Source organism: Saccopteryx bilineata, chromosome 5 (genome assembly GCF_036850765.1).
Source record: "Saccopteryx bilineata isolate mSacBil1 chromosome 5, mSacBil1_pri_phased_curated, whole genome shotgun sequence".
Classification (NCBI taxonomy): Eukaryota; Metazoa; Chordata; class Mammalia; order Chiroptera; family Emballonuridae; genus Saccopteryx; species Saccopteryx bilineata.
In genome coordinates, this window is record NC_089494.1 from 238,690,399 (window position 1) to 238,718,008 (window position 27,610).

Sequence of the window (27,610 nt, forward strand, 5' to 3'; positions counted from 1 at the left end):
ACACCGGGCTCTGGCAGTGGGCTGGAGTTTACATTAACATGCGTGACCAGAGAAAGCAAAAGACAAGAGCGCCCCATGGAGAGGCACCAGGGGGCGGTGACCCCATCACCACACCATTAAAAACAGACACTGGTATATTTTCTTTTTCCGTATCACTGATGTTACTTCTCCAGAAACCAGTGTGTTATCAGAAACCTGAAAATGCCTTCCACCACGGGGGTTGAACCTTAACAGCCTATGTTAATTTAGAAACAGAACAGACTGATTTACACTAACCTACTGATTACAATTTCAAAAACTGTTTTTAGTTGTCAGAGAAAATGGGATGTTGTGTCTTATAAGCTACCAGACACAGAGAAAAAGGTTCCATGGGTTATTCTATTTCTCAATATAACAAATATTTTTAAGAAATCAATTCTCAAACTAATCTCTGAAAAAATAAACACAACATCCTGAAGTTTTATTTCTGCTGTTACCAGAGAAAGCTGGACACTCAGGGAGCAGAGTGGGACGCTCTCCTGGGCAGGCAAGCAGGTGGTGTGTCCCCAGGAGCAAAGGTGTCCCGGGAGGAGGGGGGGGGCGTGGGAGGACGAGGGGGGGGGCGGGAGAACGGGGTGGGGGGCGGGAGGGCCGCGCACAGGGCACGCCCTGCGGACCACAACCGGGGCCTCTACCTTCCAGCTTGATTTCTGCAAATCAAGGCCATCGCTTTCAACAACTTTATTTCTAAACTATTATTTTTAATGTTTATTTTTAGATTTTATTTATTCATTTTTATTAAAGAGAGAGAGAGAGAGAGAGAGCAGAAAGAGATAGAACAGGGGGAGGAGCAGGAAGCATCAACTCTCATATGTGCCTTGATCAGGCAAGCCCAGGGTTTTGAACTGGCGACCTCAGCGTTCCAGGTCAATGCTTTATCCACTGCACCACCACAGGTCAGGCCCATCACTTTCTCAACTCCAGTCACTGGCCATATCAAGTGTAATAATTCCACAGGAAAAAGGGGGGAAAATTTGTCCAATGATCATCTGTAGCTTGAGCCCACTACAGAGGAGTGTTTTTATGACTGAGTTCATTTCTAATCAATATGAATTCTTGCCACCACCAAGATCTGAGACAGGAATGTGTTTTCATTCTAACCTTCTAGAAGACATTTCAAATGTTTCTAGGTTAAAAATTAATTTTTCCTACTTTCAAAATGTCACTACATTACGACGTGAAAAAGAGAAAAGAGGAAAATATCAGCACACCTTCTCAAACATTTCCTTTGTCATTTTTTTCTATGTATGTTTCTCTACGTATTTTTTTCATCCTGTAATCACAATAAATCCGTATTTGGTTATTATTCCGAAATCGATGCCTGTATCCAACAGAACTCAAGCACCACCTGTGAACCAAACCCAGTGCTGGGTCCCAGAACTAAAACAAGACAGTGTCCTCACTGGCACTGAGCATAAAGTGGGTTCTATTTATTTACTTATTTTAAGTGAGAGAACAGAGACAGAGAGACAGACTCCCACATGTGCCCCAACTGGGATCCACCTGGTAACCCCCGTCTGGAGCACACACTCAAATCAACTGAGCCATCCTCAGCGCCCAGGGCCAGTGCTCGAACCAACCGAGCCCTGACTGTGAGAGGAGAAGGGAGAGAAAGGGGGAGAGAAGCAGATGATTGCTTCCCTTGAGGGCCCTGAGGATCGAACCCAGGATGTCCACACACCAGGCTGACGCTCTATCCACTGAGCCCCCCGGCCAGGGCCTCTTAAACTGGGTTTTAAAAATGTGCCCCTGGCCCTGGCCGGTTGGCTCAGTGGTAGAGTGTTGGCCCAGCATGTGGAAGTCCTAGGTTCAATTCCCAGTCAGGGCCCACAGGAGAGGTGACCATTTGCTTCTTTCCCTGCCCCCATCTCTTTCTCTCTTTCTTCCCTCCACAGAGCCAGGGTTCAAATGGTTCAAGCAAAGTTGGCCCCAGGCACTGAGGATGGTTCCATGGCCTTGGTCTCAGGTGCTAAAATAGCTCAGTTGCCAGGCAACAGAGCTGCAGCCTCGCAGGGCAGAGCACCGCCTGGCAGGGGCTTGCCTGGTGGATCCCCGTTGGGGCACAAGAGGGAGTCTTTCTGCCTCCCTATCTCTCACTTTAAAAAGAAAGAAAGAAAGAAAGAAAAAGAAGTGCCCCCAATGCCTGCTGCGTCTGGGCAAGCTTAAGTGGATGCGACGGAGTGCAGAGCACCGACAAGGCCAGCTTGCCACAACCCACGTCTAAGGTCCCCGGTGAGCCTGGTCACAGTTCCCCGGTCTTTCCTCCAACAGGACGCCTTGACCACCTCTGGCTGCTGAGTCGCATGACATCTATTTTGCTCTAAGAAACCCCAACTCTTTATAACTGGGTGAACATATTAAACGTCTTTCTTAGCAGAAGAATCTTTGTCAGAAGGTCAGCGAACCTCTCTGCAAGTACTTCTGGTCATAAGAAATTTACACTTAGCCACCAATTTTACTTATATTTGGATAACCATTAACTGAAAAGCTAGTGAGCCTCATTACTTTCTCTGGCCCCGCCCCCCTCCTCTCCACAGCCCAATTTCCTGGGTGGGTCCCCACTGAGCAAGTTGGAAAAGGTGGTATGTAGAATAAGGAGACCAAAAAGAAAAAAGAAGAATTCCGTGGTCCCCAGAGAGGGAGACTTCCCTGGGTGCTGACAGCCCTCATTTCCAGCTCCTCCCTTATCTTGATGTCTGGTTACGCTGCTGAGTCACCGTGTTTCTCATAACTAAACGGTCACTGATGAGGATGGCCTTACTGCCAGCTGTTTTGTGAGCGCTCCCTGAGCACCACCCGTACACAGCGGGCATCTGCAGGTAACTGAGGACCTGAAAACAACCTCCTCTCTCAACAAACTGGACACTGGCCGCACAGGCAGGGCACACCATAATCAGGGCAAACAAAGGGTTGGTGGAACAGTGAGGCTGCCTCAGTGGAAAGAGATATGGATTGCAAATACGACAACCAAGAATCCAGTCCCTTCTGCCACAGTCTGAAGCCCAGCAGGGCTGCCAACCTCTTCTATCAGCCGCCCTGCCCCCACCAGCACAAGCCTGGGCAGGAGACAGGCTGCCAACAGGAAAGAGAAGCTCTCCCCTCCCCACTCACTGTATGGGGAAGATGATGCTGCAAAAAAGGAAAAGTTCCAAAATCCAAACCCACAGAGGAAAGACCAAAATCTCGCCTTCGCCAGAACCGCCGTGAACTGGAAGTTCTCAAGCTCACACACCCGGACAGGACATGACTGCTGGGAACACAAGTGTGTTCAGCTCGCTCGCTTGCCCCTGGCACGGGCAGCACCCCCTGTGCACAGTCTCCGTGAGGCGGAGAGGGCTTGCCCTCAGGGCCGCTGATTGTAGATTGCGGATTGCCTGATGCCACTGGGAGGGGCCACTGCTTGCTGCTGTTTGCTGGAGAAGGGGTCCCTCACGCCCCCAGCCTGTTTGCTGTGAGTCCTGAGAGAGAGAGAGAGAGAGAAGCAGTTTGCCCTGCTTGCTTGCTCGTCCGCTGGTGCGAGACTCGAATAAACGGAATGGCCCACCATCCTCTGACTCCACAGTTCCTTTACCGTCTGGCCGAATCCAATGGGAACCTCCGTGCCCACAGCCACCGGGCTTCCAGTGACCCACGATATTTCAGCTTTCTAGGGGAACACCTACTTCATCTTCTCTCAAGTATGAAATGTATAGTTTGGTGCTACAAATTATTTTCAGCTATATCAGACCATAATTACAGTGTTCCTACTTTGGTAAATGGTATTTAAGATCTTGTTAGTACTCATTCTGCAAATGCTTTCATTTATATCAAAGTGATAAAACAAATCTACTTGGAAAAAAATTCATTTACAAAATATCCGTGCAGTTGATGCGTCCCTTGGCTTTATCTCAGCTTCTTACAAAATCAAGAGCTCAGTGGCTGTGTTAGCAGCTGGAGCTCTGTGGCTGCCAGCTCACATCTGGGGAGGACGCACGGCTTCGGCACCTCAGGGAGATAGAGACATGTTCTCATTTCAATAAATAAAGTTAACAGAAACCACTCAACTAGGAAAAGTCTGTTTTAAAAAATCAGGATTGCCAATAAATACTGCTCAGAATGTATGCTCTATTCACAAGATTAACATTTAATTCTAGAATACTCCCAGTGTAAGAATTGCTCTCCCACTCGAACACAGCCTATCACCGCGCCAACACCGAGGTGAGCAAGCCAACCAGTCAGAAACTCTTGCTAACTTATTCCTAAAGCTGTCAACAGCTCATGACTGTGATGGAGAAACTGGATTTAGAGTCGAACCAGATCACAGCCGTGTGGACTGAGTGCTGTGGGAACGGGCACAGCGGTCATGCTCCAGCCTCGTCTCTGCAGCAGTGGAGTCGGCCTGAGGACGGTCACCCAACTGCGCAGAAGTGTGAACACTATGTGCTTCATACATAGGGCTAATCACAACGGCTATTTATTTATTTTTTTTAGCGAAAGAGACAGGGACAGAGAGAGAGAGACAATGAGAGGGACAGATAGGGACAGACAGACAGAAAGGGAAAATGATGAGAAGCATCAATTCTTCATTGCAGCACCATAGTTGTTCATTGATTGCTTTCTTATATGTGCTTTGACCAGGGGGCTACAGCAGAGTAAGTGACCCCTTGCTCAAGCCAGTGACTTTGGGCTCAAGCCAGCGACCTTTGGGTTCAAGCTGGCGAGCCCGTGCTCAAGCCAGTGACCTCAGGGATCAAACCTGGGTCCTCGGTGTTCTAGTCTGATGCTCAATCCACTGTGCCACAATAGCTATTTTTTTTTTTTTTTTGTATTTTTCTGAAGTTGGAAATGGGGAGGCAGTCAGACAGACTCCTCATGTGCCCAACTGGGATCCACCCGGCATGCCCACCAGGGGGTGATGCTCTGCCCATCTGGGGCGTTGCTCTGTTGCAACCAGAGCCATTCTAGTGCCTGAGGCAGAGGCCATAGAACCATCCTCAGCTCCTGGGCCAACTTTGCTCCAGTGGAGCCTTGGCTGTGGGAGGGAAAGAGAGAGATAGAGAGGAAGGAGAGGGGGAGGGGTGGAAAGCAGATGGGCGCTTCTCCTGTGTGCCTTGGCCAGGATCAAACCCAGGACTCCTGCATGCCAGGCCAACGCTCTACCACTGAGCCAACCAGCCAGGGCCCACAATAGCTAATTTTAATATTCCATTCGTTTTACTACAATGAAAACAGAATTTGTTGGCTCTTTCATAATCTGCTGTAGAACACATTTCTAATTTTCAATCTGTTTATTTTACTGACCATCACTCAGGGCTTTTTTGGCCGGAGTTTAAGTCAGAATAGGCTGTACCCTTGCCTGTAAATAGCTGTAGTTTGAGAAACTAAAAGGACCTCAAAGTGTGGTCTTCAAAACTGCAGTGTCGGCATCACCTGGGAACTTGTACAAAATGCAAATTCTCAGGCCCCACCAAAACAATTCCACCTCCACATTCAGACACTTTGGGGGTAAAGCCCAGTGATCTGTGTTTCCCCAAGTTCTCCGAGGGACGGTGGGCATGCTGAGCACGAGGACAGCTGGGAGAAAGGCAGCCCTGAGCCAGTGCCCCTAGAGCCAGTGCCCCTAGCCCGCAGGCCTGTGACCACCCCCTTGGGACGGAGAGAGCGTGGGGCCCTTATGAAGGCTCCCAGGTCCTCCTGGCCTTCTGAGGCGCCTCTGAGGGCAACACCAGAGTCCCCTGCACCCGCTCTGTGGGCCTGGAGCAGAAGAAAGGGAAACGAGGCCAGTCAGCAGGAAAGATTGGGCTGGAGGAGCAAACCTCACCCACCCCCACAGGTCTAACCATCCTCACGCTCAGAATCACAGGTAACAACTCAAAGCCCCACAGCGGCTCAGCCTGTAAACCCTTTCTTAATATGTACACATGAAATTCATAGCAGTACGGTTCATAACAGCCAACAGATAGAAACAACCCGCATGTCCATCAACCGGCAAACGAACAAAATGTGTGTGAGGTCCAGAGAGACAATGGAAAACACTGTGGCCACAAAAAGAACAAAGCACCGATCCACACTACAGGACCGACCTTGAGAACATGGCGCTAGGTGACAGAAACCACATACAAAGGACCACACATTGCATGATTCCATCGATATGAGATGTCCCAAGTAGGCAAATCTATAGATACAGAAAGATTAGTTGTTGCTTAGGGGTGTTTTTTTTTTGGGGGGGGGGGATGGGAAGTGACAGCTATGGGTTTCTTTGTTGGGGGACAAAAAGTTCTTTAAAATTAGATTGTGATGATGGTTGCACAACTCTGTGAATATAGAAAAAATGTACACTTAAATGGGCAAATTGTATAGTACATGAATTATATTTCAATCTGTATTTTTAACAAAACAAACTTCCTTCCAAGGACTCCCTCCTCACAGCTGATGTGATAACCTCCCTGGCAGGGCTGTGGGCCACTTAAGTAAGCTGGAGGGGAGGTGGACAGAGGTAGAGGCCAGCAGGACGTGGCCAGCAGGCACCTGGGAGGCAGTATTTAAGGAGGCGTCATTCTTAGAACCATGTCAATACCTGTCAGGACTTGCCAGACCCTAAAAGTGAGGACCTCCTTAAATTCTGTACCCAGGGCACCTGCCTGCCTCACCCTAGTCCTGCCCTGACTTTGAGGCTGCTTCCAGTTCCGATATATCTACGGATTTCATCCTCCTGAGAATACTGTATTTTCAAACTACTGACTTCAGTAGCTCCCTAGCGCCTACAGCTCTAAGTCCAAAGTAACAAATCAAGATTCTGACTCTGGACTCGAATCTTACCATGACACTGGCACAGGCCCTGGAGTTAGCTTGGTCCTCAGGAGCAATTCTCTGTCAGCGAGGTTGCCAGAAGCCCGAATAGATACCCCTGCCAGTTCCAAGGCCCCAGCCCTCAGCTCTGCCCACCAACGCCACAGGGTGGGCCGTCTTTGGGTCACTGACAACCCTTATCTCCAGCCTTCGCACCAAGTGTAAGAACTGGCTCTAAGTACCAATGGGTAACTAGGAAAGGCTCAACCGATGCTAAATCACAGCTGTTATCCCACACAAGAACGGCAGACTGAAGCGAAACCTTGTCATTCGCTGAGGCTCCCCTGGCATCTGCAATGATGCCTCAAGAAACACAGGGGAACAATCGAGCCGCTTCCCTCTACAGAAGTCCAGGGGCGGAAGGATGAACCTGGTCTTTACCCACCACAGGAGAGCAAAGTCTATGGAAAATAAATTAAGAACAATCTTAAAAAGCCATGTGTTTCTGGCAATAGGACACCATGTTTTTTCTCCTTTATTTCACTCACCTCCTAAAACACTGTACAAAAATAAAAACATCTCAATTTAGAAGGTAGCTCTCCATTCAATTAAGTTGCAAATGAGTGAGAAAGAGACATACTGTAACAACAACAAGACCAAAAACAAAAACACAGGAGAAAAAGAAGAGGAGGAAAGCACACTTTTCTGGGATTTTAAAGAAAGCGGGGCCATCAAGACAGAGGAACAACACTGCCACCAAGTGGTGACAGTGTCTCAAGTCACCCTCTGATGCCTAAACTCGCGGTCTCAGTGAGGGCAGCAATCAGCACCATGGGGGGAGTTTAAAAAGAAAGAAAGGGTCCGTGCCCAGGCCTCATCCCCACCGAGTGAGTCGGTGAGGCAGACCACCCCCGGGGCAGGTGCCGCCGCAGCATAAATCCCCCAGCTGACCTGGGTGCACAGTGGAAGAGAGAACCCAGGATCCAAACAAAAGCTGTCACCACGATGACTCAATTTTCCAGTCAAGTTTTACTTGTATTTATTCTCTTATACCATCCATTAAAATGTCCCAGTGACACAGAAACTTTTGGAAACATGGCTATGTACAACACAAATAAATCACAGTCACACAACAGTGTCTATCTACATTTTCACAATAACACAAAAGTCACTATAAAGATTCAGACTATATCCCTTAGTTTTGCCATTACAATTTACATTTAATATCTAAACTAATGAACTTGACCTTATCATAAATTAGGCACACTGACACCATTATACTCACAACACAAAACTCTCGTAACTTTAGTTTTACTGGACTATTTGCTTATGCAATGGATTTCAAGTCAATAACTCGTATCTATATTAGATGGGTTTTCCTTTTTTTATTTTAACAGGATGGGTATAGCCTGAACACATCTATTGTTGGTGAAATCCTTTAATGCAGCAAGTATGCTGCATTGCCTAAATCAGGGGCCCCCAAACTTTTTTCACAGGGGGCCAGTTCACTGTGCCTCAGACCGTTGGAGGGCCGGACTATAAAAAAAACTATGAACAAATCCCTATGCACACTGCACATATCTTATTTTAAAGTAAAAAGACAAAACTGAAATAAATACAATATTTAAAATAAAGAACAAGTAAATTTAAATCAACAAACTGACCAGTATTTCAATGGGAACTATACTCCTTTCACTGACCACCAATGAAAGAGGTGCCCCTTCCAGAAGTGCGGGGAGGGGCGGATAAGTGGCCTCAGGGGGCCGCATGCGGCCCGCGGGCCGTAGTTTGGGGATTCCTGGCCTAAATGAAAGGACTTAGACAAGGCCCAACACTGTTCCTTGGCATGCAGAGGTCAATAAAAGGATCTCCACCCCACCCCATAGTCAAGAGTTACCTAAAAAATTATTTCTTAACAACAACAAAAACAATCTTTTGCATGATACACCAGAAGGAAAAACTGTCACGTCGTTCTACCACCAAACATCTAGTCAGAATTTGATCTTCATATTTTGCAGGCTTGACAATTAAGTCAGAGCCCACAGCTAAAAAAACAAACCCTGCCCACACTCTGAACCCACGGAGCCACCCACGGGGCAAGGCGTCCTGGAAAATGGGAGGGCAGGGAGGAGGCCACCCCCCGCCACGGCTCGGTTGCATTCGGCACATCATCAGACTTGTCTGTAGCCCTGTTACCTCGCTCTATTTTCACTGCGCTTTCCCAGGCAGCACAAATCTTCACAAAAAATGTCACTGACGACCCAGATTACTTGAGGTCTGTGACACCTGGGTGCACCGGACAGCAGCAGAGAGACGCACAGGAGTCCTAGTCCAGGACTGGACGGTCGGGGCTGGGTTCACTGCGGCCACCTGCCCTCAGCCCTGGCTACACACAGGGGACCCGCATCACGAGGGAGCCTGTTACCAGTGGAGACCCGCTGACTAGCCCAGACCCGCTGCACCGGAACCTGCCTTTCTCAAGAGCCCCTGAGGACTCCGAGCACATGGCAGTCTGTGAAGTGCCGCTCCAGACCATGGTCTGCAGAAAGCCACTTAATCTACAGCTGTGTTCACACCGTCATCTGAGGACGAGATGACGTCGACTGTCCTTAGAGCCAGTGCAGGCCCACGGTGGCTGTGTGACAGCAGGGAGGCTCTGAAAGCCAGAAGGGGCTCTGGACAGCCCTTGATGTCACCATGCTCCACTCAGAGGAACAATGATGTCTGCCACGCTCCACAAAAGCAGTCTTAAACACAGCAGCTTTGCCCTGTAACACATTTAATTGAACCCCCATAACACCACCCTCTACTGAGCTTATGGTTCCTGAAGACCAATCTTTCATATACCTTTCTCCCAAACCACACCATCTCTCAAAGGAACCCATCACACAAAGGAGAGGGAAGGGGCTTTTCCTGGGGATTCTGGGGCAGCCGCCAGAAGGGTCACTGCAAACTTAAAGCATCGCTTAAGCCAGGGGTCTCAAACTCAACTCAGCATGTGGGCCACAGAGCAAGATCACAGCCCTTCGGCGGGCCGCACTAGGTCTACAAAAGGCAATTGTTACGCAACACTTTTCAGTGTCACAAAACGACCAGAAACTGTAGTTCGCATCACAACTGCTGTTAACTAAGCTAATATCTAGCTAGGATGCTAGAGAAATGAACAATACAAGTAGGCCCCTAGGCTTACTTAATTTTATCCAAAATATTTTGAACTTCGTGGATTAGTCTGCGGGCCGCACAAAATTGTACGGCGGGCCGCATGCGGCCCGCGGGCCGCAAGTTTGAGACCCCTGGCTTAAGCCTTTGCTTTACATTTAAACTGCCATGCAGATCTTGGCATTCTACCTTGTTTTATTACAAAAACATTTGTCTCTCCCAGACCTCAGATGCACTCTAGTGATTCCCCTACGTGTCGTCTAGTTTTCCCCTCGATGTAGTGATGTACACCTGCCCTACCGTCGGAGAAGCAGAGACCTACCCCTCCGAGGTTCAGAAGGAAAGCCCCCCACCCCAACTTTGCTAACTGCAAGTGGGAATGCCTACAAGAGACCTATTGGTCTCTGTTCAATTGAAAAAACAAAACCGTTCGGGATTTAGGGATGTTTGGCTGGCCCTACAAGCTGGTCCAGCAGAACCATCTATAAGTACGGTCCCTATGCAACCATATTTCTAAACTGCCTACCTACTTGAGAAATGTCTTCGAAATGTAAAATTCAGATTCTTGCAACTTAATTATCTCACAGGGACCCTGTATGTAGCAAGTCCCAGACCTCTGAGTTTTGTCTGTGACGGTATTTGCCCAGCCTAACCTCGCCCCCTCCACCTGTACTGCCCAACTGTCTTCCTTCCTCTCTGAACTGTATTTACCCAGAGCCGCATTCCTTACCCGCTAACACCCTCTGTCCCGGTGTTAGTCCTTCTATAAACACCCAAACCCCCAAATTACAGAAAATCCCGCTTCCCCTTCACTGTGTCCTTATCACTATGTCAACACCACGGGTTTTAAACGACTGGTGGTTTTTTTTGTTAGTACTTTCCAAGTGGGATGAAATGCACAGGTCAATGCAAGCATCCCCGCCTCACTCTGGAAAACAGGGTAAAGGTCTCCCGTCTGCTTAACAGAAGTTTGCAATGTAAAACAGTGCCAAACAGTCACTGAACTTCTGAAACATTTCAAAAGCACTGTTGAGTGTTCCTTACAAACACACTGCTATGTCCCTGACATCCAGCTCAGAGCTCCAGCTGACCAAGGTGACCGCTGCACACACCTGGGCCGACAGGTCCAGCTCAGAGCTCCAGCTGACCAGGGTGACCGCTGCACACACCCGGGCCGACAGGTCCAGCTCAGAGCTCCAGCTGCACACACCTGGGCCGACAGGTCCAGCTCAGAGCTCCAGCTGCACACACCTGGGCCGACAGGTCCAGCTCAGAGCTCCAGCTGACCAGGGTGACCGCTGCACACACCTGGGCCGACAGGTCCAGCTCAGAGCTCCAGCTGCCCAGGGTGACCGGCTGCACACACCTGGGCCGACAGGTCCAGCTCAGAGCTCGAGCTGCCCAGGGTGACCGCTGTACACACCTGGGCTGACAGGTCCAGCTCAGAGCTCCAGCTGACCAGGGTGACCGCTGTACACACCTGGGCCGACAGGTCCAGCTCAGAGCTCCAGCTGACCAGGGTGACCGGCTGCACACACCTGGGCCGACAGGTCCAGCTCAGAGCTCCAGCTGCCCAAGGTGACCGGCTGCACACACCTGGGCCGACAGGTCCAGCTCAGAGCTCGAGCTGACCAAGGTGACCGGCTGCACACACCTGGGCCGACAGGTCCAGATGCGAAGGCAACAGACCTTGTCGGGTCCAAGTGGTCCCAGACCGCAGTGGAGGACGCTGGCAACTCCATGCCTTAAATACGGGGGCAGACAGTGACAGAGGCCAAGAAGAAAATTCACAGACAGGTACGAGGAATCCACCTCCCTCCCCTGCATCCTCCAATCCCAGTGCGAACGGGGAGGGAGGGCAGGCAACTGACCGAGGCATGTTCATACGTTCACACGGTCAGAACATATGTTGCCAGGCTGACAGGGAGACTGTGGACGAACACAGCTGCCCACGGGGGTCTCCTGTGGGAAGGAGCTCCACACCAGGACACACACGGGGCCACCTCCAGGGGGGTCACACTGTCACATCTGGCCACGGCCCAGGCCTGACGTGGTTCAGGGTGTGAGCTTTGGGTCAAGGACCCCTGAGCTCCTATCCTGCCTCTGTCACCCACCAGCTCTGTGACTCAGGGAAGTGATTTAAGTCACTCCATGACTCAGGCCCCTCATCTGTAAAATGGGTGTAATAAATGCTGACCATCCTAAAACTGACTGGGAATTAAAGCAAATAATTCATGTGAAGCACTTGCCATAAATTAGGCCATAATAAGTGATTATTACCGTTATACCATTTTAGTCTTAAATGCTTCTCTGTCTCCCACACACAGAGTAGCTACAATGTAATAAGGTTTAGACAGCATTTCTTAATTTCAGCAAGAGAACAGAAAAGGACAAGTGTCTGTAGGGAAACAGGAGACTGAAGAGGGAGTTAAATCACCAACAAATATTAAGCTTGTAAGAATCTGAGCAATTTACTTGCTGTCCTTGAAAAATCACGGAGCCTATGCGGACAAGAGGAGCCGGAGGACAAAGATAAGGAGCAGGCGAGCCGGAGCAGGGGCGCAGGGGCGAGGAGATGGGTGCAGCGCAGGATACGGAGCAGGGGCGCAGGGGCAAGGAGGCCGGTGCAGCAGAGGAGACCGAGCAGGGGCACAGGGGCGAGGAGACGGGTGCAGGGGTGCAGGGGCGAGGAGACGGGTGCAGGGGCGAGGAGACGGAGCAGGGGCGCAGGGGCGAGGAGACGGGTGCAGGGCAGGAGACGGAGCAGGGGCGCAGGGGCGAGGAGACGGGTGCAGGGCAGGAGACGGAGCAGGGGCGCAGGGGCGAGGAGACGGAGCAGGGGCGCAGGGGCGAGGAGACGGGTGCAGCGCAGGAGACGGAGCAGGGGCGCAGGGGCGAGGAGGCCGGTGCAGCGGAGGAGACCGAGCAGGGGCACAGGGGCGAGGAGACGGGTGCAGGGGTGCAGGGGCGAGGAGACCGGTGCAGCGGAGGAGACCCCAGAAGGGAGCCTGAGGACAAAGATAAGGAGCAGGGAGCCTGGAGCAGGGGCGCAGGGGCGAGGAGGCCGGTGCAGCGGAGGAGACCCCGGAACGGAGCCGGAGGACAAAGATAAGGAGCAGGCGAGCCTGGAGCAGGGGCGCAGGGGCGAGGAGACCGGTGCAGCGGAGGAGATGCCGGAACGGAGAGGAGGAAGGTCTGGGGGGCGGGGCTGCGACCTGAGACCGAGAAGTCCGACAGGCTTTGATGAAAAGGAGACTTGAAGCCATGATCTGCAGGAAAGAGACAGTTAGCCACGGGACTCTGGGAGGGCGAGCCACCCAGGAAGAGGGAACAGCTTGTGCAAAGGCCTCAGGATGCACGCGTGGCCAGAGTGGGGCCCCAGCAGGAGTCTGAGAGAGGAGAGGTGGGCGACATATCATGACAGTCGCCTGGTGCCACCTGGGCTCTCTCAGGACACCTGCTGACAGTCACTGAGGAGTCGGGCCGGAAGCCTGGGTGGCGTTTATAGGCGAGGAGGCGGCAGCGGTGCCATGCAGGGCAGGGCCTTGTCCTGCTCAGCCTCTCACCAGGTCCTAAGGACACAGGAGGCACGGCCCGTCAGCCTCTCACAGCTCCCTGCCACGTGCTGGTCGCCAGGATCAAGCTCACAACCATCCCAACGCACAGGCCAGACCAGTGCTGTCACACCTCACAGGCAGGAACTGTTTGGGGGAAAGCTTCTAAAAAAACCCTTTCTCGAGTGTAGCTAGAAAAGCAGTCTAATTTTTAAGTAAAAGTTTATGGCCAAAAGGACAACATACCATGAGTCAGAAATGGGAGCTGATTACGTAGAGCACTGGGGTGAGGAACAGGCCCCTGGGCAGGGGGGGGGGGCTCCGCACGGGCTGTGCTGGGAGCAGGCCCCACGGGGCAGACGGTGCTCAGGGGACAGGGCCTGGTCTGGGGGGTGCCGCAGGGGGACGGTGCTCAGGGGACAGGGCCTGGTCTGGGGGGTGCCGCAGGGGGACGGTGCTCAGGGGACAGGGCCTGGTCTGGGGGGTGCCGCAGGGGGACGGTGCTCAGGGGACAGGGCCTGGTCTGGGGGTGCCGCAGGGGGACGGTGCTCAGGGGACAGGGCCTGGTCTGGGGGTGCCGCAGGGGGACGGTGCTCAGGGGACAGGGCCTGGTCTGGGGGTGCCGCAGGGGGACGGTGCTCAGGGGACAGGGCCTGGTCTGGGGGGTGCCGCAGGGGGACGGTGCTCAGGGGACAGGGCCTGGTCTGGGGGGTGCCGCAGGGGGACGGTGCTCAGGGGACAGGGCCTGGTCTGGGGGTGCCGCAGGGGGACGGTGCTCAGGGGACAGGGCCTGGTCTGGGGGGTGCCGCAGGGGGACGGTGCTCAGGGGACAGGGCCTGGTCTGGGGGGTGCCGCAGGGGGACGGTGCTCAGGGGACAGGGCCTGGTCTGGGGGTGCCGCAGGGGGACGGTGCTCAGGGGACAGGGCCTGGTCTGGGGGTGCCGCAGGGGGACGGTGCTCAGGGGACAGGGCCTGGTCTGGGGGTGCCGCAGGGGGACGGTGCTCAGGGGACAGGGCCTGGTCTGGGGGTGCCGCAGGGGGACGGTGCTCAGGGGACAGGGCCTGGTCTGGGGGTGCCGCAGGGGGACGGTGCTCAGGGGACAGGGCCTGGTCTGGGGGTGCCGCAGGGGGACGGTGCTCAGGGGACAGGGCCTGGTCTGGGGGTGCCGCAGGGGGACGGTGCTCAGGGGACAGGGCCTGGTCTGGGGGTGCCGCAGGGGGACGGTGCTCAGGGGACAGGGCCTGGTCTGGGGGTGCCGCAGGGGGACGGTGCTCAGGGGACAGGGCCTGGTCTGGGGGTGCCGCAGGGGGACGGTGCTCAGGGGACAGGGCCTGGTCTGGGGGTGCCGCAGGGGGACGGTGCTCAGGGGACAGGGCCTGGTCTGGGGGTGCCGCAGGGGGACGGTGCTCAGGGGACAGGGCCTGGTCTGGGGGGTGCCGCAGGGGGACGGTGCTCAGGGGACAGGGCCTGGTCTGGGGGTGCCGCAGGGGACCCTGAGGGCAGAGGGAGGGCAGAGAGCCCGCAGAGCAAGCGGCTGCTCTAGATGCTCTGTCATCTGAAGCCCAGGGAGTGGAAGCAAACGTGTTCTGTGCAGCTCCGGAGACCAGAACCAGACCAGGGCTGGGGAGATGTGGAGCACAATTTTGGCAATCTAAGAAAGTTCATTCGAGCCCTGGTCGGATAGCTCAGTTGGTTAGAGTGTTGTCCTGAAGTGCAGAGGTTGCTGGTTCGATCCCTGGACAGGGCACATACAGGAATAGGTCTATGTTCCTGTCTCTCTCTCTCTCTCTCTCTCTCTCTCTCTCTCTCTCCCTTCTTCTCTCACTAACATCAATAATTAAAAAAAAAAAAAAAGTTTGTTTGAAAACTTAGAACCGTTCTAAACTGGGACAGGCTGTTTCACAGTCGTGCACAGGCTTCGTACACTCCCAGGCACTGCACCAACCGTTTTAAATGCATTATCGTCACACGTTACGCATTTGAACACATTAAATATACGATCACGCTTCTGTCTCACGACAACAGCCTGTGCGGCACAGCACTACCGGGGCACTGCTTTTAAACATGGAAACTCCACTTCCGGTGCTACTGCTGTTCTGTTGTTTCAGCCACCAATCCCAGTTTGGATCCCCCTCCCGGGCTTCCCTCAGGTCCCTCCCCACCACCCCTCCCTACTCTGCCCACACCCCTCCCCCCAACAGGGCACTGCCAAGGACCTGGGAGGAAGCGCCCTCTGCAGCAGGCGGACCTCTCCACTGCCGCCAGGCAAGAGCGAGGCCTGGCCATCCTCCCGCCTCACTGGTGCTGAGAGATCAACCCTGGCCCCTCAGCACAGCAGCTCCACCGGGGGCTCCACCAGGCAGGAGGAGGCGGGCAGAGTGGGGGCTCCACAGTGCCCCCACGTGGAGAGGCTGAGGTAAGAGCACCAGAGGGACTTCCATGGGGGGGGGGGGCTTTCTACTAAAAACATTCGCTTCACTGACTTTCTTTCTAATCTTATCAATTCTGAAAGCTTAAAAAAATGTCAGAAAAAATGTCATGCTCCCTTGTCTTAATCAGTATGGCAGGAGGCATAATCGCTCCTGTCACAGTTAAACAATGTAGACAGCTGGCTCCAGTGCCCAGCTCCTGAGGTGAAAGGCTGGACTTGAACACAGTCACTCTGCTCTTGATTTCAGGAGAAGACCCTGAAAGAGCACTGAACCCCTTCCCTGCGTCACCTGTGTGACAACCTCAGCCCCTCCCAGGCTGAGGAGGACAGCGCTCTGCTTGGCTACCAATGTGTGAGAGATCCAGGGGTTGCCGGTGAGCCCCGGGCACTCCTCTGAGTGTCCTTTTGGGTACCACTTCCAGGGGGGTGGACAGTACCAAGTGCTCCATTCTTAGCTCCCTGGAGACCAGGATTCTGGAGGGACCGGCTCAGTGCTCTGACCTCTGGGGCAACAACCATTCTCCTATCTCATTCACTCTGTGTCACCAAAGATCCCTGCCAATTGCAAATATCATAAATAAGAACGCAACAGGGAATTACATATCTCACAATAATCCCAAACTACACTGATTAAAAAGAAAAACTTTCCGGCCCTGGCTGGCTGGCTCAGTAGTAGAGCATCGGCTTGGTGTGTGGAAGTCCTGGGTTCAATTCCAGGCCAGGGCACACAGGAGAAGAGCCCATATGCTTCTCCACCCCTTCCCTTTCTCCTTCCTCTCTGTCTCTCTCTTCCCTTCCTGCAGCCAAGGCTCCATTGGAGCAAAGATGGCCTGGGCGCTGAGGATGGTTCCATGGCCTCCGCCTCAGGCGCTAGAATGGCTCTGGTTGCAACAGAGCAATGCCCCAGATGGGCAGAGCATCGCCCCCTGGTGGGCGTGCCGGGTGGACCCCAGTCAGGCGCATGTGGGAGTCTGTTGCTCTGCCTCCCCGCTTCTAACTTCAGAAAAATACAAAAATAAAAATAAAAATAAAGAAAAAACTTCCAAGAAGAGAATGTGGGCACACATTGTGGCACGCTTCCTCCTCCCCATCCCCAGCGCTTCCGCCCACTATGGTGACAGGTGACACGAGGACATGGTCTCTCACGCAGCCCACAGTGCATCCTACATGCCCGTTTTCTCTTGGGTTCCTCAGAGAAGCAGATGTTTTCCAGGACTGACTACCCTCCTGACTCAGGGCCTCAGACACCAACCAGGAGATGCCACTGTCCGACTGGACACTCACCACCCTTCCCCACACAGGACAGGGAGGCTCCGGGTGGGGCCCACAGCAGAGAAGCCTCCACCCCACACTGCACAGTTTACAGCCCAGTATCTTCTACACAGCACCCTAGTAGACCTGGCGCTTCATTCTTAGCTCCCTTAGAAGTTTAAAGAGGAAGGAACTGGATCACACAATCTAGGCCATTGTTTGCTCTAACATAAAAAACGAAATCTTTAAAAGTAATCTTTCTAAATTGAGACAAATTGACATAATTCAGTTTACTAAAAAAATATTTTTTTAAATCTCACTACATGCATAAAGCCAGTCTTTCCAGCGTTCCTGCACAGACCCTGCTGGGGAACAAGAGTGTGGGAGCCTAACACCAGCGCCCCAGTCGCCGTCGAGGCAACCAGACGACACAACACTTTACTGGGACATGTCTTTAGGTTTGCAAAGTACTTTCGCTGGGATAATTTCATGTAATTCCATGAAGCAGGAAGAGCCAAGATTACTGTAACCGTCTTATAACTAAAAGAACTAAGTGCAAGTGAAGTTATATGATTTACGTCACAAAACTAGCTGTGTCCAAACCAGGCTCTTGTTTAATTTGGCAGAGAATTAATTTTTTAAAAATTAAATATTAATGAGAATACTGGGGGAGGGAGGGAAAAAAGGCGGAGGAAAGAAACAAGAAAGTAAGGTGGAGGGGGAGGAGAGTGGGGGGAGAGAGGTTGAGGGAGGGTCCTCCACAGCGCCTCCACCCCCAAGGCAGGCGCCTGGAACCCCATCTGAAAACTCAGTCAGATTAGTCGGTGATGCTTCCCAAGGGACACTCATAACTGTGTCGAGGGACAAGGGTCAATCTACACTACAAACAATTTGAGGAACTCAAGTAATCTTTGGAGGGCTTTTTTGCTTTGCTTTTTTAAGGAAACAAATATTTTTTGATTAAAGACAGTAAACACGGTTGAAAGTTGATGATATCACTATGCAGAAAAAATATTTATTTTAGCCGAAAGAACTACATTTAAATTCATTTTTTACAATACAACTCAACATTAGAAGGCCTAAGGACAAACTTCATTTCTTTAGGGCATGAGAAGGATGGGAGGACACAAGACAATCCTCTCATGACACCAGACTGAGTAGCAGAAACAGACCGCACAGAGAGCGCTGTCACGTGACCACAGCCTGGGCTCAGGGCAGCTGAACCCACGCCACCCTGAGGCGGTGTGCAGACCTGCACTCAGGACACAGAGAGCGCTGTCACGTGACCACACCCTGGGCTCAGGGCAGCTGAAACCACGCCACCCTGAGGCGGTGTGCAGACCTGCACTCAGGACGGCACAGGGAGCGCTGTCGCGTGACCACACCCTGGGCTCAGGGCAGCTGAACCCACTCCACCCTGAGGCGGTGTGCAGACCTGCACTCAGGACACAGAGAGCGCTGTCACGTGACCACTCCCTGGGCTCAGGGCAGCTGAACCCACTCCACCCTGAGGCGGTGTGCAGACCTGCACTCAGGACACAGAGAGCGCTGTCACGTGACCACTCCCTGGGCTCAGGGCAGCTGAACCCACTCCACCCCGAGGTGGTGTGCAGACCTGCACTCAGGACACAGAGAGCGCTGTCACGTGACCACAGCCTGGGCTCAGGGCAGCTGAACCCACTCCACCCTGAGGCGGTGTGCAGACCTGCACTCAGGACGGCACAGGGAGCGCTGTCACGTGACCACAGCCTGGGCTCCGGGCAGCTGACACCACGCCACCCCGAGGCGGTGTGCAGACCTGCACTCAGGACACAGAGAGTGCTGTCACGTGACCACAGCCTGGGCCCAGGGCAGCTGAAACCACGCCACCCCGAGGCGGTGTGCAGACCTGCACTCAGGACGGCACAGGGAGCGCTGTCACGTGACCACAGCCTGGGCTCAGGGCAGCTGAACCCACTCCACCCTGAGGCGGTGTGCAGACCTGCACTCAGGACACAGAGAGCGCTGTCACGTGACCACTCCCTGGGCTCAGGGCAGCTGAACCCACTCCACCCCGAGGTGGTGTGCAGACCTGCACTCAGGACACAGAGAGCGCTGTCACGTGACCACAGCCTGGGCTCAGGGCAGCTGAACCCACTCCACCCTGAGGCGGTGTGCAGACCTGCACTCAGGACGGCACAGGGAGCGCTGTCACGTGACCACAGCCTGGGCTCCGGGCAGCTGACACCACGCCACCCCGAGGCGGTGTGCAGACCTGCACTCAGGACGGCACAGGGAGCGCTGTCACGTGACCACTCCCTGGGCTCAGGGCAGCTGAAATAACTCTACCCCGAGGCGGTGTGCAGACCTGCACTCAGGACACAGAGAGCGCTGTCACGTGACCACAGCCTGGGCCCAGGGCAGCTGAAACCACGCCACCCCGAGGCGGTGTGCAGACCTGCACTCAGGACGGCACAGGGAGCGCTGTCACGTGACCACAGCCTGGGCTCAGGGCAGCTGAAACCACGCCACCCCGAGGCGGTGTGCAGACCTGCACTCAGGACACAGGGAGCGCTGTCACGTGACCACAGCCTGGGCTCAGGGCAGCTGAAACCACGCCACCCCGAGGCGGTGTGCAGACCTGCACTCAGGACGGCACAGAGGGAGCACGGACAGGTTTAGGGACCCAGTGAGAAGGGAAGGGGGCGTGGGGGTGCAGGCCGAGCCTCCCAACGTTCCCACGGGCAGGGCGCCGAGTCAACACAGAGACTCGGCAGAGGCGCCATTTTTAACATAAGGCGTTACATGCTGCTGAGTCCTGTCGTAGGTCTCTGTGGACTTTAGGGACCCCCTGGAAATAGCAATAGGCACTGCCACTGGAGCTTCTGACCCAGGGAGCTTTAAAATCCCATTTCACTTCTTCCACCGATATACTTGAGCTACAGGCAAAAATCAAGCCAGCATCCAGCACTTTGATTGTAGGGGTGGGCCTTACCTTCGTATCTGCTGGGAGAATCGCTCGCTTTCTGGGGGGTTGCCACTCGGAGGAATATCTGCTGCCTCCACGAGTGTCTCCGGGTCTTCACAGGGGTCGCACTGGTGTCACCGAGGTGGTTGGCTTTGGATTCAAAGTCCCTAAAATTACAGCATAATTGATTTATGACTGGTGAATAGATATAAACTGGTATTTTAGTTGATGTTTTGTTTTTTAAACAAAGCACTATATTATAAATTATCTTTGTATAAGAAAACATAATTAGGTAATTACAGAAGTTAAATCAAACTCAAAGTGGGTCAACACTCCTAAAGCACTGCTTTCTTATAGGATGCTTCCCATTAAAAGATAAGATTACATGCCCTTAATTTATTTCTAGTATAAAAGATACTAAGACATATGCTCAACAAATCCTTAGCTTCCAATCGGCCTCTCCTGGTGTCCCTTCATGATAAGAGGAACTGCCTAAGGGAGCACTGTCACCAGGACCACGGTCTCCCTGGTCAGTCCGTGGGAATATTTTCTCAGCATAAGCCTGAGTCTCTACAGATCACCACAAAAAAAGTAAAAAGGTTAAATTACACAGAACTGTCAGGGCAATAATTACACATTTGCTGATGACCTTTGTTTAAACATTTGTATTTTAGAACTACAAAACAAAGTATATTTATCAATATTCATAAATAACATCTAGCCATCACTATTCTTCCTATTTGCAGGACAGCTGGGGGAAGCCCTTACAATTTACACCTGAATGTATATATATAAGGGGTGTGGGCAAAAGTAGGCTTATAGTCGTTCATATGGAAAGTAATACAATAATTAATAAGAATACAAAAATGAACTCTGTTTTGTGTACTCACAACTGTAAACTTACTTTTGCCCACCCCATTTATAAACACCCACAACTAAGCAATCGCCTGAGTGCACAGAGGAGACATCCAGCCACGCACTCACTACCCACTAACACTGCTGGCACTTGAGAGCTGGTTAAGACTTTATTTAATCTTCTGAAAATAACAACATATTAATAAACTAACCCTCATCAAAATTAGAACAAATTGATGTACATTTTTAAAAATGACATTCTGGTAAGAAAAAAGTATAAGAAAGAAGATACAACACATTTAGCAAAAATGAGCTTTTAAATGACAAAAGAACAGCTGAAAATCCCTGTTCAGCTAACAATCCAGAACTTCTACCCAGGCTTGATGTATCTAAATTAAACCCTACCTTTTTGAGTTCATAAAGTCAGAGGTGTTATTTTCATCTACAGGAGCCAGAAATTTTAGAAAATTTGGCACAGAGGAAGAAGAATGAAGTTTTTTCCGCAGGGCATTACGGTAGGAGATGCTGAGAGTCGGTTGAAGAAAGAGTTCAAGATAAAGAAATACAAACATACAAAGTATAAAACATCAGCTTCGAAATAAGAAAAAAACATTTTAGTTCTAAAGCTAAGAAAATTAAACCAGGTAAGAAATTAAAAATAGTTTACAAATGAGATTTAACTTTTATTTTCTAGTTAACAAAATTCCATTTTAAATGAATGGAATCAATGAATTAATTTAAAAACATCAGTCCACTCAGTCGTGCAAGATGAATTCTAGAGATCTGCCACATAACATTGTATATTAACAATATTGTGTTGTACACTTTAAATATTTGTTAAGAGGGTAGATCTCTTTATAAGGGCTTTTACCAGAACAAAATAAAATCAAAACATACAAAAGAATCAGTCCATCTTCCAAAATGACTCTTTCACTGAAAAAAAATGATTTTCCTAAATTAATGAGGGTATTTCTGATGTGGCACAAACTGCACAGTAAATGGTCAAACACAGTGTTAATTTGTGTGTGTGTGTGTATGTGTGTGTGTGTGAGTGTATACTGGGGCAGGGGAATGTGAAAATATTAATAAATATATAAAAATGCTTGCTATCATGACCCTTTGAGAAAATAAATTTTGAAAAATTAATTTTGAAAAAATAGTAAAAAAATTAAGTCAGTTCGAATGATAGACTGAAAATAATAAAACCAAAAATGGACAAAGCACGTGCGCGCACACGCGTGCTCGCACACACATACACACACATGCGCGCATGCGCACACGGTGGCCCACGCGCCCTCCATGCAGCACAGCCTCTCTGCGTGCGCCTCCCACGAGGGCAGCGGCACTGAACCTGCCATGCGAGTGTGCTCACCTCTTTGGCACAGCACTGCCACTTTGTTCTCCACTCGAATTATGTTTTAGGTACTTAAAAAAATTTGGTGAGGAGGCGGAGGGGTTAAGACGAGGTGGAGGAACAGGAACTGAAGGACCCGAGCAACCTTTAGACTCGCCAACAGGTGGATGATTCCCACTAAAGAGCAAGTAGAGAAAAAGCACCCGGCTTTAGGGGCAGAGAAGGGGAGACAGGCAGGGAGCTCGGATGACACGAGAGACAGCCAGGATGTTGGGGCCTCACTCTAGATGAAAGTCCCTTTGTGTCTGCACCCCAACTCTCATTGGCAAAGGCAGTTTTTAGTAAAAAAAATATTGTGAAAGGTAATTCCTGATCACTTCCCATGTACCTCCACACCCAACAGAACCATTTCCTCTATTCCCTTTTTAGGAACCGACAGGAAATTTTTTTTTCATTAAAACAAAAGAAAAGGGAAGCAAAACAAAATACAGAGTTTTTAAAATACAACTCTCTTGAACATGAACAATAACCTGCCTTGAATGTCAATGTCTCATTTCCTGTACTAAATGAGAAGAGTTCGCAAGGGGTGCAGAAAGCAAAATAGGGGAGAGGGTAAGGGAGAGAAGGGAGGGGAGTGGAGAGGCGGGGAGGGGAGGGGAGGGAAGAGGTGGGGAGAGGGGAGGGGAGGGAGGGGAGGGAGGGGAGGGGAGGGGCGGGGAAAGGGGGACACTGCCCTATCGCGCTCACACCCACACCATGCCCAGCGTGCTCCATCAGGAAGCTGCATTCTTCGGGGAGAAGGGAAGTGAACTGTCAGGGATGCAGACTCCCACCGCCTCTGCCTTGTGTGGAACATCAGGCTTAGCAAGAGAACTAGGGCTCTCCAGACAGGAATGTTTGCCTGGGCACTGGCACTGCCAGACACTGAGGGCTGGGAACACCGGGGAGAGGCAGAATAAAAGTACCTAGTGTGTATACAAGTCGTTAGGAAACACAACAGGTGCCTCATAAGGTCTCTAACTATGCTTGTCTCTAAAATGTCATATTATTAAATACCAGCTTCTGAAGTATGTCCTGCTTGGGGGTAATGTTCTCCAGTGAATTCTAGGACTTTTCTCAATGGCTGACTGACAAAGCTCAGAGGCTCTGCTACTGTCTTGAGGATTGTTAGCGCTGTCGCTTCTTCACTGGGAGTGTTTCAGGTCCTCCCCACCCACCGTGTGGACTGTCCGTTATCCGTGTATGACCTGCCCTGGCACACGTCCTGTGGCTTCAGTTGTCGCCAGCAGAGGAAGGGGCCTGCCTCTGTGTTTATGAGGTGGGGATTGTCAAAGGTTTTGTAAAGTTATTTCTCAAGATAATTCTGTCCACTTATGGCCTCTGACACTTATAGAGTCCGATGTATTGTCAAGGGACCCCAGAAGGAACAGAGAGGACTTCTGTTACTGTATTACTTATCCATCTCTGGCACCAGAAAATTCCAATGAGAGCCCAATAATTACAATTAGTAAATCGTGTTAGAAGAATCTAGAATTGTCACACTGAAGGAGATCTTAGAAAACATCGATTCCAATTCTGTCGTGGAGAGGTTCAAGCACGTTTGTCCAGGTCACAGCCAGGTCAGGACCGAGCCAGGACCAGGACCCACGGCCACCGCGGCCAGCACAGGCGTCCACGTCGCTGCTCACGCTCTGCTCGGTAGGAACCGCTGCATCTCGGTCCCACCAGAGATGGTCCAGGTTTCCCAGTGGGCCCACTCCTTACTCGTCCTCAAGCCCAGAAGCTAAGTCCCAAAGTCCACACTGCCCCTCACACTGCTTGGTCAGTGATTCTTACACACCGCAAGGGCCATTTCTGTGCAGTTCTACCTGCCTCTTCACCGTGTGCTGCTGGCGACTGGAACAGGAAACAAGTTCCTCCTACATCACATTTCCCGGGCCGGGGGGGGGGGGGGGGGTGGAAGCATGTCACTGCTTCAAGTTTCATCTTTCTAAGCCAAGAGGAAAATCTGACTAGATTTTTCTTTGACCCAATAAAAATACCTGGGATGCACACACCTGGCTAACAGCTATGCCCCAGCTATTTTATACAATAAATTCACATTTTAAACAACTCTTACTTTCGTTCATGAGGCGTCTCTGTGCTCACTGAGTGATACCTCATAAGTTTCCTTTGTGAGACCCCGGGGGACCCCGGGGCAGGTTCCGGGGGCTCCTGGCCTTCCACAGGGAGATGGCTCAGGGTGTTCGCACGCCTTCTGAAGCCCTGCGGGGGTGACGGCAGGGCAGGCTCTTCGGCAGGATGGCTCTCCGCATCGCTGGGCAGGTCCTCGCAGGAGCTGAGGAGCCTGAAGTCACTCTCAGATGCAGGCACGGCCTCCTTTTCACACACAGAGGGCTCCTGGCGACAGACAGACAGCAGATCAGACACATGGGAGGGACCTGTGGGGTTGACAAATCTCTAATCCCAGCAGTGGGAGAACACTGCAATACATAAACACATCGGGTTATAATGCCATCTAGAGGCCACCAAAATACTAAGGAAATAAAGGCCCATTAAATACCTGCTTTTCAGAGACAAACAAAATGCAAGGCTGCAGGACAAATGGGAAATTGCCCAAATACAAGCGTAAGGGATAGAAATCACAACATATAACTGTTCTAAGCAAAACCAGTAGTTTCCTCTATCTAGAAAACACAACTGTACTATTATTGCCTGTAAAGAATATAATGAGGCCCTGGCCAGTAGGCTCAGTGGTAGTACATCAGCCCGGCATGTAGAAGTCTCGGGTTCGATTCCCAGTCAGGGCACACAGAAGCGCCCATCTGCTTCTCTACCCCCTCCTTTCTCTCTGTCTCTCTCTTCTCCTCCTGCAGCCAGGGCTCCACTGGAGCAAAGTTAGCCCAGTCGCTGAGGATGGTTCCATGGCCTCCACCTCAGGTGCTAGAATGGCTCTGGTTGCAGTGGAGCAATGTCAAATGGGCAGAGTATTGCCCCCTGGTGGGCATGCCGGACCCAGTCGGGCACACGTGGAATCTGTGTCTCTGCCTACCTGCTTCTCACTTCAGAATAAAAACAAATAATAAAAAATAGAATGTAATGAGGGTTGTAAAACTTGTCTGTACTATTTAAACAAATCAAGTTCTTTCTCTCTGCCAAGTGTGTTCATACATTTTATACCCACCATTTAAAGCTCTCTCTGAATCTGACCTAATGCTCAGATTTAACTTGGTAATCTTGAGGGTTAAAAATTACTCCCTCAATTATTCTCAGAATATGGGAAATCTCTCCCGAGGCACGTGCTGCCCCGATTCGGGGCCAATCACTTAACTTCTTTCTGCACCTCGATTTCCTCGTCTGTACAGTGAAAATTTATCTCGCTGGGTTTCAGAATTAAGCAGGATAATATAACTAAAAGTACTCTGTTCACTGTAAAATGTCATACAAATACAAGTTACTGTTTTGTGAGGTACTCAATGGACTTACTGAGTGGGTACTCAAACATTTGTTGAGAATCATGACAATATTCTAATACTGTAAGCTTTCAAGATACACACTTTTTCAAAGGCATGAACTGCTACCACTCACACTGATGCTTAGGGCCGCAAGCCCAGGACTTGGCTGGCAGCCAATATATTTTTCTCAAATCAAAAGATTTAAGAGGAAATGCATCAGCTTGTCCCCATTGAAATTGCAAGACGGAATAAATCAACATGAAGGGAGTAGAAAGGAATGGATGCATCTGATGCTAGACTGGAGACCTGAACTCTACTGTCCATCTGCTTCATAGTTGAGTGCCTTTTAGACAACAGCACTATGGATTTTAATTTTAAGAAATTAAATTTATGGTTTTTGAGGGGAGATATTATATATAGTTAATTCTGTAGGAATTAGGAAGGGAAAGCTTAATTCCCAACAAGATGTTGATTCCCAAATGATATTCTTCAGGAATCTACAGTTCCAAAGATTCTTCTCACGTGAGCATTTAAAAACTTGTCTGAGACAGTACATCACAGCAAACAACCCCCGCGAGGCAAATCTGTCCATCTCGGTGCTCGTGAACATCCCTCCGAATTCTGTGAAAGAGCTGATAACCCTTAGCTAAAACTCACACCTGAAAGGCCTACTCAGATGCTCAGCTTCTTTGCAACTCCTATGATCGATTTATTGGGAGAGATCCCACCGCCTCAAATGCGTGCCTTTACAACAGTTCCTCAACCTCGGGACGCAGAAAAGATGTGCAGAAGTGCACATACAGTCCTTCACACACACAGTACACACAGGTGGCTTCTGAAAATGTCCATTTCTCTTAGAATTACCCTAGAAATTCAAGATGTGAGTACATTCCTAGATGTGTGTTTTGGAGAATAAAAGACAAGCAAGACTGACTGGAAAGTCACTTTGCGTGGCAGGAACTTCCTCACAGTATCTTCATTTGCTCCGATCTACTGGAAACGCCCTGTTCCCCACCCACCTCCACAGTACACTTCCTACACCTTCTTCAAGATTTGATTCAAAAGCACCATTGCCTCCCCCGTGCTTTCTCTGGCTCCACTGACCTCAGACACCTTCCCCTCGCTCCTGTGACCGCAGTTACCACCACCTCTTACTCAGACTCTCGGGTCTCTCTCCAGACTCTACTCGTCACCGCTCTCCTACCAGACAAGTGCCCACAGGGCAGCGCTCTGTCCATTCATCTGTATATAGCAGACAAACCATGTTTCCAAACTCGAAATGAACCATGAGGTGGAATCAGTAAGTAGTGAATGGAGGGTGGATGAGGCAACATTTCACTGAATTTCAACGTGGAAAATCACATTCAGGTGACTGGCAAGTAGGGTCTCGCTCCCCACGGTGGGCTCACAGACCTCAGCACCAACATCACCGTGGAGCATGTCGGAAATTCGGTGATTCTGGCCTCCTCCCAGGCCCGCTGGGAATCAGAATCAGCATTTTAACAGAACCCCATTAAAGACGAACCTCAGAGTCTGGGAAGCACTCATCTAAGGCAGTGTTTCTCACACTGCAGGCTCCAACACGTGCGTAGGCGGTGCTATCCATTTCATGCTGCCATGAACAGTTTTAACAAAATACCAGCATGTGTCACATGTTTGTCTACAGTAAATACTGTTTTGTGACATTTTAATTGGTGAGTGAATATGTATGTGTTTGCGAACCATTTCATAGTGTTCAGTGTGTTCCTTAGTGTTGGTTATGATCTAAAAGCTTTACAGCAACCAGCCCAGCAGGG

At 51.0% G+C, this 27,610-nt stretch overlaps 1 protein-coding gene across 6 annotated transcripts in view; it reads right to left on the reverse strand.

Moving 5' to 3' along the window:
• The window catches only part of TBC1D1 (TBC1 domain family member 1), a 254,594-nt gene that overhangs the window by 84,379 nt on the left and 142,605 nt on the right, over window positions 1–27,610 (reverse strand). For 3 of the 6 annotated variants that reach the window (XM_066233845.1, XM_066233846.1, XM_066233851.1), the window contains 4 exons: window positions 24,479–24,759; window positions 22,378–22,536; window positions 21,411–21,530; window positions 20,178–20,317 (listed from right to left, as the gene is read on the reverse strand). In XM_066233845.1, coding sequence (XP_066089942.1) covers window positions 20,178–20,317; window positions 21,411–21,530; window positions 22,378–22,536; window positions 24,479–24,759 — 700 coding nt within the window. The remainder of the gene's footprint in view (window positions 1–20,177; window positions 20,318–21,410; window positions 21,531–22,377; window positions 22,537–24,478; window positions 24,760–27,610) is intronic. The other 3 variants (XM_066233847.1, XM_066233850.1, XM_066233849.1) reach the window with 3 other exon arrangements.